This window comes from Vicugna pacos, chromosome X, assembly GCF_048564905.1.
Source record: "Vicugna pacos chromosome X, VicPac4, whole genome shotgun sequence".
Classification (NCBI taxonomy): Eukaryota; Metazoa; Chordata; class Mammalia; order Artiodactyla; family Camelidae; genus Vicugna; species Vicugna pacos.
In genome coordinates this window covers 93,738,811-93,755,928 of record NC_133023.1, presented here as the reverse complement: position 1 = coordinate 93,755,928, position 17,118 = coordinate 93,738,811, and the positions used below count along the sequence as shown (strand labels likewise).

At 43.4% G+C, this 17,118-nt stretch overlaps 1 protein-coding gene across 2 annotated transcripts in view; it reads left to right on the top strand.

Annotated features, from left to right (window-relative positions):
- The first annotated feature begins 1,232 nt into the window (after positions 1 to 1,232).
- Positions 1,233 to 17,118, top strand: part of GPC3 (glypican 3) — a 371,189-nt gene continuing 355,303 nt past the window's right edge. Inside the window, exons 1-2 of one of the 2 annotated variants that reach the window (XM_015249283.3) lie at positions 1,233 to 1,588; positions 2,057 to 2,128. In XM_015249283.3, the coding sequence (XP_015104769.1) occupies positions 1,414 to 1,588; positions 2,057 to 2,128 (247 nt within the window). In that variant the 5' untranslated portion in view covers positions 1,233 to 1,413. The remainder of the gene's footprint in view (positions 1,589 to 2,056; positions 2,129 to 17,118) is intronic. The other variant, XM_006215969.2, reaches the window with a different exon arrangement.

Sequence of the window (17,118 nt, the reverse complement as noted above, 5' to 3'; positions counted from 1 at the left end):
ACTAATTCACACTGAGATGTTAAATCATTTCATGATACAAATACTCATTGAGTTCCTACTATGTGCCAGACATTATGCTGAGGTGTGTGTGGGAGTCACCAAAAAGAATATGGGTATTAAAGATCTCTACTTAGAGCATATGGGTAATGACTAAGTGCATTCCTCCTCTGAGAGGTATTTGATTTTCAAAGAACCGGATTTCAAATGGTGAAATTTAAGCAGGAGAGGTGGGGATTTGGGTCTAGGAGATCTCACAAACAGGTTAGCTCTGGCTCAATGAATTTGCTGTGTGAAATGATTTTCTAACAAGTTAGGCTGGCTTTAAGCCCCAGGTCATCTTGTTGTCACCGCTTATGCTTTGCTTCATGAAGGGTCACCAGGGGCCATCTTACACGAGGCAGATTCTTTTAACATCCTGGGATCGGATGCCTTCTCTGACTTTGTGAGGTTCTAGTAAATTAAACCTAGTAAGCCCCACGGGCTGTCAGACTTTTTAGGTACGGTATTCAAAGATGAGACAGGCTGTGAAGCTCCCCACCACCACCACCACCACCGCGGTCAGCAGCTGCCCCTGAATGTGACTATTTGTGGGTCGGGTTTTTGAACCAGGCCAGAGCTGCATAGGGAAAACGGTTCGAGGGAACCCCCTGGAGAGCAGTAAGAAGGGGTGGATTTTGCACGGAGGAGGAAGACTGTGTGGCACTGATGGCCAGAGACAAGCTGGACTCGGCTGGGAGGAAGACTGTGGCGAAGCAGAGAGGGGTATCTAAGTCAGGGAACCCCACGTACCCCAAGGAAGGATGGAGAGGTTGCAAAAATCCTCAAGGGAAAAGCCCTCCCGGCTGTAGGCCAATGAGCGGCGGGAAGGAGGAGTGAGGCTGGGGAACTTCTCCCAGAGCCAGTCAGAGGGGACGGCTGCTGGGAAGCCAATCAGCGCGCCCGAGCCTGCAGCCCCTCTGCAGTAGTTATGCCAGAGCGCCCAGTGTAGAGCGGCGGCGAGCGGGCAGCTGGGCTGGGCCGCCAGGAGCCACCGCACGCGCTCCGCGTCCTTCTCTCGCGCCGCCCACGCCGGGTCCCCTCGCCGCGGTGCCCCAGCAGTCCCCGCAGCCCCGCGCCCGCAGGCTCGCCGCGGGGTCGCCGCCGCCCCCCGGCAGCGCCGATCGCCTCGCCTCGCCCCGCCCCGCCCTGGTCCCTCCTCGCCCCGCCCCGCCCCGGTCAGCCCCGCCCCGCCCGAGCCGCCGAGCCGTTCCCGCCCTCGCCCAGCGCCCAGGTAGCTGCGAGGAAACTTTTGCAGCGGCTGGGTAGCGGCACGTCTCCTGCTCCTCAGGGCCACTGCCAGGCTTGCCGAGTCCTGGGACCGCTCTCGCCCCCGCTGCCACTCTCCCGCGCTCTCCTCGCTCCCCGCGAAGCAGGATGGCAGGGACCGTGCTCACCGCGTGCTTGGTGGTGGCGATGCTGCTCAGCTTGGACTGCCCCGGACGGGCGCAGCCCCCGCCGCCGCCGCCAGACGCCACCTGTCACCAGGTCCGCTCCTTCTTCCAGAGACTGCAGCCCGGACTCAAGTGGGTGCCTGAAACCCCTGTGCCAGGTGAGGAGTCGTCCCTCGTGCGTTCCCCGCGCCCGGCGGAGAGCCAAGGGACGCATGGTGGCCGTCCTCCGGGCGCCCTAGCCCCGCGGGGCGGCGGTCGTGCGCCCTGCCGCTGGGCACCTGTGAGTGGTCGCCGGGCCCGGGCCCTGCCAGGTCTCCCGAGGGAGGGAAGGAGGGTGTGTGTGGACCGCGTCCGCATCCCCCGGGCTCGCTAGGCTGTCAGCGAAGGTGCAAGTGGGAGGAACGGCCGGCATGGCCTTCTCGCGAGCGCCCATTTTTGGGGGGAGGGCGGGAAGGTTGGAGCTGGTTCTGCCGGCCTCGGCGACCTGGCGCCCCACATCCGAGCTGGTGCCTCTGGAATTTGCCACCCTCACTTGCACCTACGTGTCAGAATCTCAGCCTCAGCTGGACCGCGACTCGGGCCATTCTTTCCCCAACCTGCCCTCACACCCACCCTCCTTTCCGCAGCCTGGGTTCCCGAGGCTCGCGGCCCAAGTGCAGGCAAAGTTGAGGACAGATCTCCGAATCCCGCAGTGGCAGGTAAAGACACGCCGAGGGAAACTTTTGAGTAGGAGGGTCCCCCAAATGAGGACGACTGAGCCTTTTCCTTCAAAACAGCGTCCCTCCTCTAGGCGGGCAAAATCGCTTCCAAAAGCGTGCCGCTGGCCCGGGGAACAGGAGCCCAAAGATGATTTAACTCCTCCCCTTCTCAAATTCATCTGCCTTCTTGACAGGCTGGACCCTGAAGGGGAGATGATTTTAGGTGGAGGAAAGTTTCTGAACGCTTGCCTTTTGTTCTGCACAATCAGATCGTGTTGTAAGGGCATATTTTAACCTTCGCTGAGGGCTGCCGCTGTCAACAGATGAATATTAATGGCCTTGTGTGATTGACTGTCCCGCGGTTGGACTCCTGAAAGCCTGCCTTAGAATCCAATTAGGACAAGTTGCTACACTGACAATGCGGGCAAGAAGAGTCGGCTTCAAACAGGTTAATTTATCAGAGGTGCGCTCTGAGAAACGGCTGGTTGTACTCACAAAACGTAAGACGTTTGTGGCCTCCAGGGTCTCTTCGCGACCCAGGCATCCAGCGCCGGGCGCGTCCCGCGCTTCCGAGGGTTCGGGGAGCAGCCCTCGCCAAAACTTGGCTCGTGGCTCTCAACAAGTCAGGGAGGCGGGCCTGATGGTTGGACCAAGTTGTGAATGCGATGCGCGCCCTGTGGGCGCTGCCAGCCAGCGTTCACCTAGGGAGGTTACCTAGGCAGCCAGCGCGCCCTCAGCCTTTTCTTTAGGTGGATGAAAAGAGCCGAGCGAGCCTGCTGTTTAGTTGCAAAGGTAATTGGTCACCCTTTTTGGTGACTGAAATGCAGTTGCGCATATGTTAAATATTGCTTGGCAGGGTTTCGCTCTAAGGGAGGGTAGAACTACCTCTTCCACTGTTAAGTGTTAATAACGTACCACGTGGGCGTGTGCAGGAGCTGTAAGGGGCAACCTATGAATCAGTTCCACAGAGCTGAAACAACAGGCGGATCTCTCTCCCCTCTAAGTGCCACGGTAATTAGAGTGCTAAGGCCAGGGAACATGCTTTTGTTGATAATGTAAAAATTGGTCCTCACAGGATGAGCCCCCACAAGATGAATGGGTCCAGGGTTAGGGCTGGGGCCACATTTGGCGGAGTTGAAGCCAAGGAGTAAAGACTGTGCTTAGAAGAAAAAAAGACCAGAGGGAGTGCGCGGATATTCATTTAGCAACCCCCCTCTACGCAGACTCATGCAGACGCTCACCCTCCCTCGCCCTCCCCCAGCTCTCTGGCTGCCTGCCTCTTTGCAGCATCTGTATAAAAGTGTTGGGAGGGCCCACACACTGTGTGTATGAGAGTTGGCCTGGGCTCCCTCCTTCCAAGCTCCCTTACTCCTGGCCTAAGGACAGCCATACTACATATAGAGAACAGGGACTCATAATGGAGATTTTTCATTTTCCTCAAATATTTCCCAAACTCTATAGGAAAAAAACATGTTCCAAGAGTCTTTACCATATAAACCCAACATGCCCTACTTGACTTCTATTTAACAAACATATGCCGTGTTGAGCACCTTCTACTGTTCTGACTCGCCCTGGAGCAAAGCCAAACTTCAAATATGGTGATACCCATACAGCTACCATATATCCTGGATTTTCTGCGGCAGGGCAGATTTCCAATACTCAGTCCTGGCATGAAACCATGTGTCCTGAATTTTAGCTGAGCAAATATGGTTACTGTAGATATGGAAACTATGGTGAAAATCCTAATGTCCATGTGTGGAAAGAGCTCATCAGTATTTCAGAGAAGAGACGATAATGGCCGACTAACTACAATGGCAAGTGCATAATTTCAAAATGAATAAATGTATAATTTGCTGCTGTCATTCAGTAGTTGGAAATTGAAAGAGAGCTGCAAATGATTTGATAGTTCTAAACCATCATGATGACCGCTTGACTTTTTTTCCCCCTATCTATATTTTAAGCCATGTTCGGTTCACCCACTCCACTGTATTTAACTGAATTAAAGCTTTCTTTGTCCCAGATAAAATGAGATTTGGTCACAATAAGGAGAAATCCTCAAGAATGTCCTGTCTCACTTAGGGGGAGCATTTGGGATTGACTGCTAACTTCGGCCATTAGCAGAATTGGGTTAGAGTGGATAAGGTACATTTCTTATGCTAATATGGATGAGACTAAATGGCATTTGAAATCAGCCAGCCTAAAAAATAAATCACTGGTGCTGAAGGACTACACTAGACTTCCACAAAGCTGATCTAAAGCCTTACAATCTCATGTTCCCGTTTCTTTTAGTGTTCAAAGGCACAGGATAGCAATTCTAAATAGCATGTCCCACAAATCCATAGATCTTTTCATACCCCACTCTTTTTTTTTTTAAGGATTTGTAACTTGGAAAGCACCACAGATGGAAACCAGGCACACAGAGTTAGCATTTGGCAGAAAAATCCATATAACTGACTTTCAGTGTAGCTCTTTTGCCCTTATTTAATTTAGAAAAATTCAGAAAAAAAGCCAATGAGCTCATAAGTCTAGATGTTTATTTTGTTTTGCTTAACCTACCCACAGGCGCAATCAAGAATGGATACAATTTTAGGCAAGGAAAGTGAGCTAGTAATCAGACAATGATGTTTCCAATTGTCTCAAGGGAATGTTACAGAAGTCTGAAAAAAAATTCCTCTAAACAAAAATCAAGTGTAATTCACTTTATGAATGCCATACACCACATTTGTGGGGGGGTGGTGGTGAAGGGGACGGATGGGAATGAGAAAAATCAAACAAACCGTGGTAGTGTTGCAACTCCCCAAAGATTGAGGAATCTTGCCTTAGAGGGCCTTGGAAAGTGCGAGAACCAATCCAGAAGGCCAAATGCCCGTATGGGTAAAAGGCAGCCTTGAAGAGCCAAAATCGACTTGGAGTTTCTCAAAATAGATGAAACAACATGCAAATAAAAATCAACGTTCTCTAAAAAAGAGAGAGAGTTTGGTATTTGGGCATTTGTTGTCGTTTTTTAAGTATGAGAATTAGCAACCTCATCTGGGTTGCCAGCTGTGGTTCCCCAATTAGTGTGAAGCAGTTAGCAGTCCGAAAGTTGGGACAGAGAAGAGAAAGTGAGGTGTAGGAGGGTTTTCTCTCCTTGGAGATTGCATTGGACATTTGGGTGGGCAGGTGATTGGTTAAAACTTTGAAAAAGTTGTATTATCACGTGCTAACTTGGAATGGTTCGGAGAACTCTCAAATGTGGTCTGAATATATTTCTTACGTTAATTCTGATGCTTGGTACTGAGATGTCCCTAGCGGGAAGCATCAGTCTGGTTGAGGAGATGGCTGATGGTCGGTGGAGCACCTTGGCCTGAAAGGAACCTCAGACAGCCTGCTCCTTGGCAGCTCTGTGCTAGGTGCAGGGGATGCCAAGAGGAGACAGACGTCTTTCCTTTTGTCAAGGCACTCACAGCCTAGTGGGGGAGCATACAAGTAAACAGGCTTCTCAGGAAACTTGTAGGATTAAATAGGGTGAAAAGGGCTAGAAAATACCTCCAGGAAATTGGCTGAAATGGTCACAATAGCCAGCCTGGGCAAGGGAAAAAAACTGAAGAGATGAAGTGGGAGATAGGGAGAAGTCGCTTAATAGGGCCGCCATCTTAAAAAGAGTTTTCTTAATTCTTGGAGCAAATTGTTTGTAAGCATTAGGAAATACAGGCATAAGAAGATTTTGATGAATGCTAGATGACACAGATGGTGTCAGTTTTGCAATGTGGTTTTTTCTTATGGGCTGGTAGGTTGTATCCAATATTTTGATGCAATATTTTTGAGCATTCTGCTGCTTCCATCTTTGGAGTTGCAATGTTTGCTGTTCACTGTAGCCTAGAAAAAGGCTGCTTATTACCAACCTGGGAGAAAAGAGGTCTGGATTTGTCTGCTATGAGACGAGACAGAAAATATGTTTTCTCCTTAAATGGCAGCTATCAATAGGACCCCGCCAACTTTAGTGTTTGATGCATACACAAAAGCATGGGTCTTAAGAGGTATCTTATTACTCATTTCTAAGAAAATTGAAGATAATCACTTATAACTTGTGCACACGATACATCATTTGGAAAGAATTTCACTGGGGATCATATTGCTCAACTGAAAAGTTCTGGCATGCTGAATTTGTACATTTTTGTGAATGCTTCCTTTTACTCTGATCTCTAGCTTTTTTCTGCATATGGTTATTTGTATGTTTTAGATTATAAGCTCCTTAAAGGGAAAGCTCTGCATTTGATGCAGTGTTGAGCACAATGCTGAGAGTACCATAGAACGTTTAGTAAATAATTGATGAGAATAGAATTTCTAGATCATGATACATTCTCTATGAAACTCCCGAATGCTTTCTTAAGCTGTATGTCATCTTAGTTATTTTAAAAGCCTAAGTCCAAATTTTTATGGCACATTATTGGGGCATGTGGACAAACTTTTCAGGCTACGTGTATTTTGACTGGAGACTGCTTCAGGCTTACCTCAGTTAGCTGGCGACTCTTACCATCAGGCAGGGCTTATTAACGTTGAGTACCCAGAGAACAAATTGAAATTAGCAACATTGTTATGACTGGCTTAGTATCATTAAAGATCAACAATTATTATAGCACGTAAATTGTAAGACATCTCTTAGATCAAACGCTCTTTGATTTAATGTCAGCTAGACCTTTCTCACTAATGTTGACATTACCGTATTTGGGAGTTGAGCTATAACACTTGCATGGACCTGTTGAAGTACCTCACAGGTTTCTGTAAACTGGGATCAGAATTTGTGCACAGGCTCAATTCCAGAGACCACACCAGGGAGCCCACATGTATTCGGCCCTGGCTGAGCGTGTAAGCGGGTTCAATATTTTTGGTAATCGAGGGTCTAATGGGAAGTGTGGGCAGAAAAACCCCCCACTCTGCCCATATTTAGCAAATTGTCAGGCTTGAAACAGGATCCCTAGCGCTCCATTAAGAAATGAGCATCAGAAAATAGAATCCGTGTCATGGGCCTCAGACTGGCTTTAGAGCCAGCATAAGGTAATGGGAATTTACCTTCTGAGATGTAATGACCGGAAGAGTGTGATTCACAAAGCAGCGTGAAGGTGGGCACATCAGCAGAGAAAAGGTGCATTTGGAAATGCTGTGTGTGAGGGGAAAGCGCCCTCTGGAATGTTCTAGTCTCACTCCGATACCTTGTTGAATATACAAAGTAAAGATTTAGTTCTGTTCTTCACATTGGGCCAATTAAATATCAATTATACAAGTGCTAATTATTAGAAATACTTGTTTGCCATTTTTAAACAAAAATGAATCCAGATTGATTATCAAGGAAGGCATTTTCACTTTTGCCTCTCTTTGTGTGTAGCTGGATAAAGCCTTATTTGAGAGTTTGTATTTTTCCTCGTGAGTAAAAAGGAGTCAATGTTAAGACCAAAATGCATTGCTAATGTTCCGAACAGTTAATTACGCCTAGTAGCTGAAATTGTATTTATATGCTAGGTTAGTAAATCTACTAAGCTCTTTGAAGTATACTTAATAGGCTTATATTGATAAATAATTGATAGGAAGAGAGATAAAATACAAGTGAAAGTGGCAGTAAAAAGGGACAGGAAAGTCAAAGCCATTATAAATGAAACCTCCACCCACTGTATTCCAATCCATCCACCTGAAAGTTGATCAGAAGTGATGATTTTGAAAGTATTCTGTATGTTTAAAAATTTCCACAATGAAGCATGTATTTAGTCCTTGTAAATCCAGCAGAACTTTAGAGTAGAATTTTAATTGGCCTTTTTGAGTCTGCCTTTTGAAAAGAAGTTTATTATTGGAAAATTAGAAATCCCGATTATAGTATCTTTAAGGTCCATGTTCATAATTATCTGTATCTCTCTACTAGACTGTGATCTCCTCAAGGTTATAGGGGCTGTATCTTATTTATCTTTGTATCCCCAGTGTCTAGCACAGTGCATAGCACAAATAATAGGTACTCAATAAATATTTGTAGGCTAAATGAATGAATGGAATTACAAATGTACTGTAAACATAAAATTTCCATAAAACCAATATTTAAGTAGTTGATTCATTTTTACTAATATACTAGGGTTTCTAAAAAGGTAACTGCCTTTTCAGGTCAAAAACCCACTTGTTGCCTATAGGTAAGTGATAACGGACACTCGTTTAATTCATTTGTCTGTACTGTAACTCCTTGGAAGAGGTAGATTACCCAGATCCTACAAGAGGTAAGTAAGCAGTTTGTGCTTGTTTACAGGGCTATTCTAAATAGTTTAAAAATAAATTAAATATGTCCACATATACATAAATGCATATATTTATCTTCACTTTACAGATCTGTGGTATTTAGTGTGAAAATAATGCAACTGGTGTCAGTTACAGAAACATACATTAAATATATGTAAGTTTTTCCTCGGTGTTTGGTGTTTCTTACCTATAACATCAAGCTTCATAAATGTACATTTAAAAGGACATAATCCAAAGTGGATTTTCAACCATGGAAATTTTATTGGATTAGTATAAAGGGCCTTAAGAGAGTCCTCTTAATTTCTGTATGCATTAAGGCATACTTTTAAAGTCAGCTGAGAAAACTCCATTAGTTGGCTAAGGATGATCCGTCGGGAGTTCTTTCAGATAGAGGCCCAAGTAGGAAAGGGGAAAAAGGAAAGGGATACGTTCATTTGAAAATAATGTTAAAATTCTATTTGCATAGTTTCCTCCTTAATAATGGTTCTGCTCCCTCTCTCCAAAACTCTGCATTCTGGTACGTACAGTATGTATCGTGGTGTCCTGGGATTCTCCGTTGCTTTTTTTTTTAATTTAAAAAAATTTTTTAAATTTAAAATTTCTTTTTCTCCATTGCTTTCTGTCAAATTTTGATTTGGATGACTGAAGCTGAGGGAAACATGGTGAAGAGAGGAAGAGATACAGGGAGGAAATTAAAAGCCCACACTCTGGTATAGATCAGAAAGTTAACTGGCCTGTAACAGGCTGAAAGGATTGGAAAACGTTTGGATATGGAAATTTTCATGCGTGCAGAGATGCCGCAGAGATATGCCCCAATTGCGTTTGGTTCCCAGAAATACCTTATCTGTACTTCTCAGTTAGTATGCATGTTTTGAAGTACATAGTTTATTCATAGCCTCTGCCAGACCCTTTGCTCATTGAATGGAGGAGCCATGTTTGACTGTCATGGTCTCCTCTAGAGTGGTGACTACAGTGCCTTGTACAGAGTAAATAATAAAGGTTGGAGTGAATGTAAGAATAAGTAAGTGAAGACATAGTCTAGAGGGCTTGATCACTGTCAAATGAGATCCTAGGATGGTATCCACCTAGGGAACGACAGATTCTCTGAGTGCATCATTGTCTAAGTTGATCAGCACAGAGACTGAGGAAGGGGGTTGGTGAAGCTGAAGCATATTTTTCTATTCTCTGTGGCCCTGGGAGCCTTGTTGCCCCTCTTTCAAAACTGAAGTTTGAAGAGAAAGTGACAAGTCGAGAGACAAGTGACAAGTCACTTTTAGCTGCAGCCTTATCTAAATGTGGTGTTTGCATATGTTTTATATATAGATACTCATAGATTATATATGTATAAATATATATTTATATTATTTTGATAGCAACAGTTAATAATTATGTGCTATTTAAACTGTTTGAAAATCGCTAATTGTTACTCTTAGCAGTGGGCGGTCTTTCACAATCATCCCTTACATTTGTGTCGTGAAAGCCTTGCTTTTATATAGCTTATGGACAAACAATGCAGCCACTCGTAGTGTGTCTGCAGGTTCAGGTTCTGAACTCCACAGATCTGCTTGGTTCCAACACACACACACACACATTTGTACACACATACATGCACACATATAATATTCCTACAACTCCTCAAAGGGTACACCCTTCATCATCTAGAGGATAAGCGTAATCTACACTGGGAAGAACAAGGGGGCACAGCTTTTCAGAGCTTGAGTAAACCATTCTGAGTTGGATTGGCCCCAAATTGTCACAGAGCTAGTTGTCATTGATTTCACAGAGCTCCTGCTCATTTCTCAAGTCCCATCACTTCCCTAAGCACAGAGATGTGACCCTTGTTCAATTAGCGGTGGTTAACGCATACTGTGAATTTGGCTCATTTTGGAGAACTGCTTCTAGCACTGGCTGCATTGTGTGTTGAGCTCCATGGAAGTGAGCCTGTGACCCAAGAGGTACTTTTCAAGTTAGGTTTTATGGAGTGACTGTATTGAGAGCCACACTTAAATGTTTTGGAAAACAGATGGAAATTCTCAGAAAAGGAACCTACTGATAAGGAACTTTACATGGTATCTCTGCATAAAAATTTAAAAGTTTTTCATTTAGTCTTTACTTCAACCAGCATTTATTGACCACAGATTCTGTACCAGGAGCTGATAAATAAGATAAAATCACTGCTTAGGAAGGAATCCAGTAAGGAAAACTGTAGATGTCAAGACAACATAATGAGAGCTGCCATAGAGCTGGGTGCTATATGGGGATCTGGGTGCTGCTGAGCTATGGAGAAGGGGTGCCTAGTTGCCGAAAGTGGGCTGTCACGTAAGGTCTGTGCAAAGGTACAGGGTTATGAGACAAAATGACACATTTGTTGGATTGGAATACTTTGGACTGTTTGAAGTACAGATGTAGGGAAAGTGGAGGAAAGATAAACTAGAAAAGTAGATAGGAAATGCTGAGGAGTTTTGTTGGACTGTATCCAAGGATGATGAAGAACCATGAAAACATTTGAAGAAGAGGAAATATTATTCAGGATGGAGGATGACTGGAGAGTGAGTGGTAGCAGGGAATTTTAATAAGGCAGGTGAAAATGCAAGCAGTAAATAGGAGAATAAAAGGTAAAGTTGAGAGAATATAGGAGATAGAGTAGACATGACTTGGTGACTGGATATGAGGACAGAAGGGAGAGTCTAGAACTTCTAGTTTTGCTGGGTGGTGGGGCATGGCAGATAATAGGTTCTTAGTAAGTGTTTGTTGAATAAATGAGTGAAACATAGGAGAAACATATTTTTGAGGGGTGAACAATGAGTTTGATTTTTGAACAGGTTGAGTTTGAGATGTCCTTTAATCATTGAGGCAGAAATGTCTGGTAAGTAGTTGAGGTTGTATTTTGGATCATAGAAGACAGAGCAATCAGGGCTGGAGATACATGCATGGACATTAGAAGCATATAGATGGTAATTGAAAACTGGGAATAGATGAGATCACTGGGAAAGAGTGTATATATTCCTCTTGAGTTCAGGAGAAGCATAGTTGGGGCTCATCAGCATATCGGCTCAAGCTGGAGGTCCTGGGTGTGGATGATATTTTCCAGGCTTTTGTATGTGACATGTCTTAAAATGTGTTTTGCCAACATCTGGGGATTTTTTTAAAAACTGCCAAAGACTTTAAGAACTCTCTTGATTAAAAGTATGAGTGTATGTTGTCATTGTCCAAGACTTTGCAAATAAGACTACTCCAAAACATACACACACACAGAGACTTCTGTTTAGAAAAATACATTGGAATCAAGGGATCAGATTTCTGTTATTTTTGATAGTAGTAATTAATAATTATGTGTGTTATTTAAACTGAAAGTTCTTGTTACCCTTAGCAGTGGGTGGTCTTTCATCATCATATCTTACATTTGTGTCGGGAAAGCCTTGCTTTTATATAGCTTATGGACAAACAATCCAACCACTTGTAATGTGTCTGCAGGTTCTGAGTTCCACTGACCTGCCTGGTTCCAACATGGAGGCCCCTCTGGCCCTCCCCCTCTGGCTCTCCCCCTCTGGAGAATGAAAGCTATCCTAGCGTGTAACTTTGGAGTTCTGGTCTCTATTCCATTTCACCCTGAGTCCTACTGGCTAGTCTTTGGAACGTGTGATTCCATGCACATACTAGGAATACTTGTGTGATTGGGCTGATCTTTTCTTAAGGGTCTATCTATGGAGATGTGATTTTTTTTTGGTTGGTGGAGGGAGAGGGTTGTATAATTTTCTGTTTTATCTGGCATAAATGGTTTCTTTACTTTCTCTGTTGTTCAAGAAGGTGCTTTCATCAGGGTTTCTACTTTTGTTCAACAGAAACTTAAAACTACCTGTTCTCCAGTGTTTTTTTTTTTTTGAGGCTACTTTAAGGTTGCTGGAATAATTTGGAAGGGCCACAAGAGAAGATCACGGAAACTACCACTTACTGAGTGCCTACTGTGTGTCAGTTGCTTTATATTTAATCTCTTATTTAATCTACACAGCAAAGCTGAGAGGTGGGTGGTGTGTCATCTCCATTTTACAGATGAAGAAGCTGAGGCCCAGAAAGTTTTACTTCCCCTCAGGTGCTGTAAGTGGTGGAGCCAGGATTTGCATTCAGATTTGTCTCACTCCATAGCTCATGCTCTCTGCAATATATCCATTAGATTATGAGAGAAAGGACTATGGTCTGGATATGAACTATTGGACTTCAATTCCCACACACCTTTGACTTTTGTGATATTGTACACTCTGGGCTCCCCTCCTACTTGTTAAGCTGACTCTTCCTCCCACCCTTTATTAAATGCAAGTGTTCCAGTCGTATTTGTTCATTTCCCTTTTGGTTCTCTCTTTGTTCATTCCCATGACTTCATTATCTTTGCTGTTTGAATGGCTCCCTCATCTCTTTTCAACCTGACCTCTTTCTTGCTGTCCAGTTCAGTATTTCCCAATTGCCTGCTGGAGATCTCCATCCAGAAGTCCTGCCAGTTCTTCACTTTCAACAAAATCAAAAATTAGTCCATGATTTTCTTTTCCCATCTGCACAAACCTGCCTCTCTCCAACATTCTATGTTTCTGGTGATAGCATCTCTGTCTGGTACCCATCCTGAAGTCTTGAAATCATCTTTGACTTCTCTCTTTACATCTCACGTCCAAATTAAATGGCTACGTCCTGCAAGTCTGCCTCCATTGTGCCTCTCACTCTTACCCTGTTGACATGTGTGCCCTCTACTCAAGCATAACAGGCTGCTAACGCATTACTGAAAGGACTCTGTAGGTGTGTGCCTCTACATCTTTGCTTGTAGACCACCTGACTCTCTTCCTTTTATCATTGCCTGCTGCAGTCCTCCCCATCTTTCAAGGTGTCAGTGCAATGCCATCTTCTTCATGAATCACTTTGTGATTCCTGATGACTAGATGTGATCGTTTCTCCTTTTGAAGCCTGATATCACTGTACTTCTCCTATGGCCTTGTTTCTCCTTTGCTCTTGTAATTATTTATGTACTTGACTTTTTTCTTCTTACTAGAGCCTTGCTCCTGAAAGTGTGGTCCATGGACCAGCAGTATCAGCATCACCTGGGAGCCTGTAAGAAATGCAGAATCTCAAGCCCCATCCCAGACCTACTGAACCCGAATTTATATTTTTTAACAAGATTCCCCAGGTGATCTATTTGCAGGTTAGAGTTTCAGAAGGGCTGCTTCCAAGTGTAAACTCCTTGAGGGTAAGAACCTTGCAGCACTTAAGAGAGGGTCTTGCAGGGAACTATACTCAGTATCCTTTAATAGCCTATAATGAAAAAGAATATGAAAAGAATATGATAATATATATAACTGAATATATATATATATGTAACTGAATCACTGTACTGTACACCAGAAACTAACACAACATTGTAAATCAACTACACTTCAATTAACAAAGAGAGGGTCTTGCCTATAATACATCATTGTTGTTTTGATTTCTCTTGTTTTTGCTCTGCTTCAGCTATTTATTCATTGATGTGGATGGTTGGAGTGGGGGAGGAAGGGAGGGTGGGAGGAGAGGGCAGGAGAGAGAGATTCAGAGTGTGGGGGAGGAGAGGGAGAGAATGAATGTGAGAATGAGTGGGCTAGAGAGAGCCTATGGGATCTTTGCTTGGTTGCTAACTTTGTGACCAGTTTGGAAAACAGTGTTTCCTCCCCCAGATGAGTAGACCCTCTAGTCTAGGCCTTGCCTTAATTTAATGTGGCCAGAGGCAAATATCCCTTGAGATCATTGCTCTTAATCTAGGGAACTAATGGTTTCCCACGTTGTCATTGGCTGGAATTCTGAGGGATGTCTTCTCTGGCCATCCCCAGAAGTCAGAGTGGAACTTTTTAGGAGTTTCAAAGAGCCATGGAAGAACTGCTCAATGTTTCAAATAGTCCCTTCTATTTTCAGAAACAGATTTTCTGCTTTGTTTTCAAACTTCAAAGTTTATTTCTGAAATAAAGGTTTATTTTCCCCCACGGAATTCTGAAGGTTTTATACAAGTGTTAATTTCTAAAACCCGAGTCATTTCTTGCCTTTGAAACTTCAGTGCTGTGGGTCAATTTAGTAACGTTGCCTGAAGGTTCTTTTGGCCTTCAAAATCTGTCAGATTGCCTTTTTGTTCTTTGAGAGAGTAAGGTTGCCTCATTCACAAAGCCTGAAGGTGATGTTGGAACCAACATTTATTCAATCATTCAGAGTCTTCCCCCACCCTTCAACAATATTCAGTTTTATTTTCAGGTTAGATCCTGGTGGCTGTGAGATGTATTATCAACTAACAATTCTGGGTAAAATTCCCCAAAAGCTCATCAACATTTCATAGAGTAGTGATGAGAAGTAGGCCAGGTTATTGTAGGGGAAGAGTGGATGTTCTGTACACACTCATCACAGCCCTTTGGGGGGATCAGGGTACCTCCAGAGCTCCTGAGGGTCCTCCCTTCATCATCTGTCGGACAGCTCCCCATATCTTCCCTTTTCACCTTCCTCTTTTTCACCCTCACACTCTCTCTCAACTGGTTATAATTTAGAACAGAAGGTGTTTTATGGTTTGTTATATTTATTGAGTGGTTTTGTGTTTCTTATTCTGTAAAAAAAAAAAGATACGTGGGATGTTTTATATTTTCCTCTCTGTTTTAGTTGTAAGTTGTGTTTCCTTTTCCTATAGCTGCTGATTTCCTTTTCTCCCCTCTCTTCCCCCATCTTCCTCTGCCTTTGCCTCTGCCACATCCTCTTGCCCTCACTGATTCTGGAGAGAAAACAGGCTTTGCATTTCTGCCCACATATTTGGTTGGGGTGCCCGGTGACTTCTCTTGGTATATTGCAAATTTCAGTTCCTTAGTTTGGAAATGAAGAGGTCTAAAATGTGCACCGATGATAAATTTACATTCCACTTTCTAAGAACTCTGAGTATTTAAAAGGCTTTTTGTACAGATAGGACGAGGCTAAATATATCTGACTCAAGTACCTCAGATCATTGCAATGTAGTTTACATTCTCTCGCACTTTGTCATAATTCTCAATGAATGCAAATTGCATCTTTGTTCTTAGAAATCTATTTTCTTATACTGAATGCCTTTCCTTTTTCTAAAGATGAAGGTGCCCCTTTGAAACACTGCTAGAGTGGGGTAGGGCTGACATCTACCTTGTAGGCTAACCAAATTGCTTTTCCCTGATGCAGTTATCACATTTCAGGACATTGTTGCATTTGTAGGATTTTATTGTCCTCATTTCAAGTTTGACTACAGGTTAGAGGGTGTATTCCAACTGGACTGTTTCTTGGTATTTTTTCTTTGTCCTTACACTTACGGCGATCTTTGGTTTGTCCTATATGTATTATCTCTTCCAAGCTTGGCCAAGGTTCTTAGGTTATGCAGTTATGTATAAATATTTAACAAGTTAAGTTAGACAAAATGTGCTTGAAGATACTTCAGCCCTCCCCTCTCCGTCCCTACCGCTCCCGCCCCAGATCAGTTCTTGTGTGGACTCACAGATGGTTGTTTTATCTCAGATGTTTAGATTTTGAGGACATTCCTTTGCACTTTGCTTGACGGACACAATGAAATGGAAGCTTTTCAGTCAATCTTGACTACCAAAATGGTAGCACCAAGAAACAGATAACATTAGGCTCCTCTTCCTATTTTTTTTCTAACCAGTTATCCAAACTCCCTAAAGCCAGAGAGTTTTAAGTATGAGATTGTGTGTTTTTTAAGAAAATATTTTGGGTAAGGACTAATGTTCTCGAGTCAGGAATAACAATTAGTACCATTCATTAATCAGGGGGCATGTTTTGACTTTGAGTCCTGGCTAGGAAATATAAACTGTGAAAGTCACACATATATATGAACCTCAGGCAAATTTATGACTTGTCAGCCTTTTAAGGTTAAATTCTTAACCCCAAATCGGGGCTGGCTTTATATGTGGAGTTCGGCACATTCCTCTGGGCCACTGAACACCCCCTCCCTGAGCCCTTTGCTTAACAGCAGCTAATGGCCTAATGAGCAAGAAGGATTTCTGCCTCTTATCAGCTGCCTAAACAGCAACAGGAAGGCTGATATACAGAGTATAGGTCAAAACCTGAGTTCTTGAACCAAAAACCTACAGGGTCAGTTTAAAACTGGATATATGGTATCTCTGTAGACATCAATACCTGTCAGTAAAGGAGCTGGACACTTGAGTTCAAACAAATAGTAGTAGTTGTCAAAAGTATGAACAGTCTAATTAATTTTGCTAATAGTTCTTTCCTTCTTTGTTTAGTTCTCCTATAAATAGCCTTCATATAGTCTTTAATGAGCTTTTCGTTTGCGCCTGGAGGTTATTATGGTCACGCGGCAGTGTTTGTCAGCTGGCGATGATGAGGGAGGCAAGGATATTTATATTTTGGCCCAGATTTTGGAGGGGGCTGCCAAATAAAGGTAAATAGATATCTACTACTACTACTTTTCTTTGTCAACCGAGTTTTTGAATAAATATGCACTCAACTTGCCACGGAGCCAGAGAAACCTTTGTAATTCTTCATATCATACTCAGACCTTTTTAAGGAGAAAAGAGTCATTTCTTGTTTCTTAGACCCATTTGGAGTCCAGGCTCAGATTCGCATAGAATAAATAGTTTAGGGTATTCAGTGCCCATCATAGTGAAAGCCCCTTGACTTTCATCTTCTGCATTTGCATTTTTTCAGAGACAATAATGAAAACATTTTTTTCAGATTCCGTTCTGTTATTG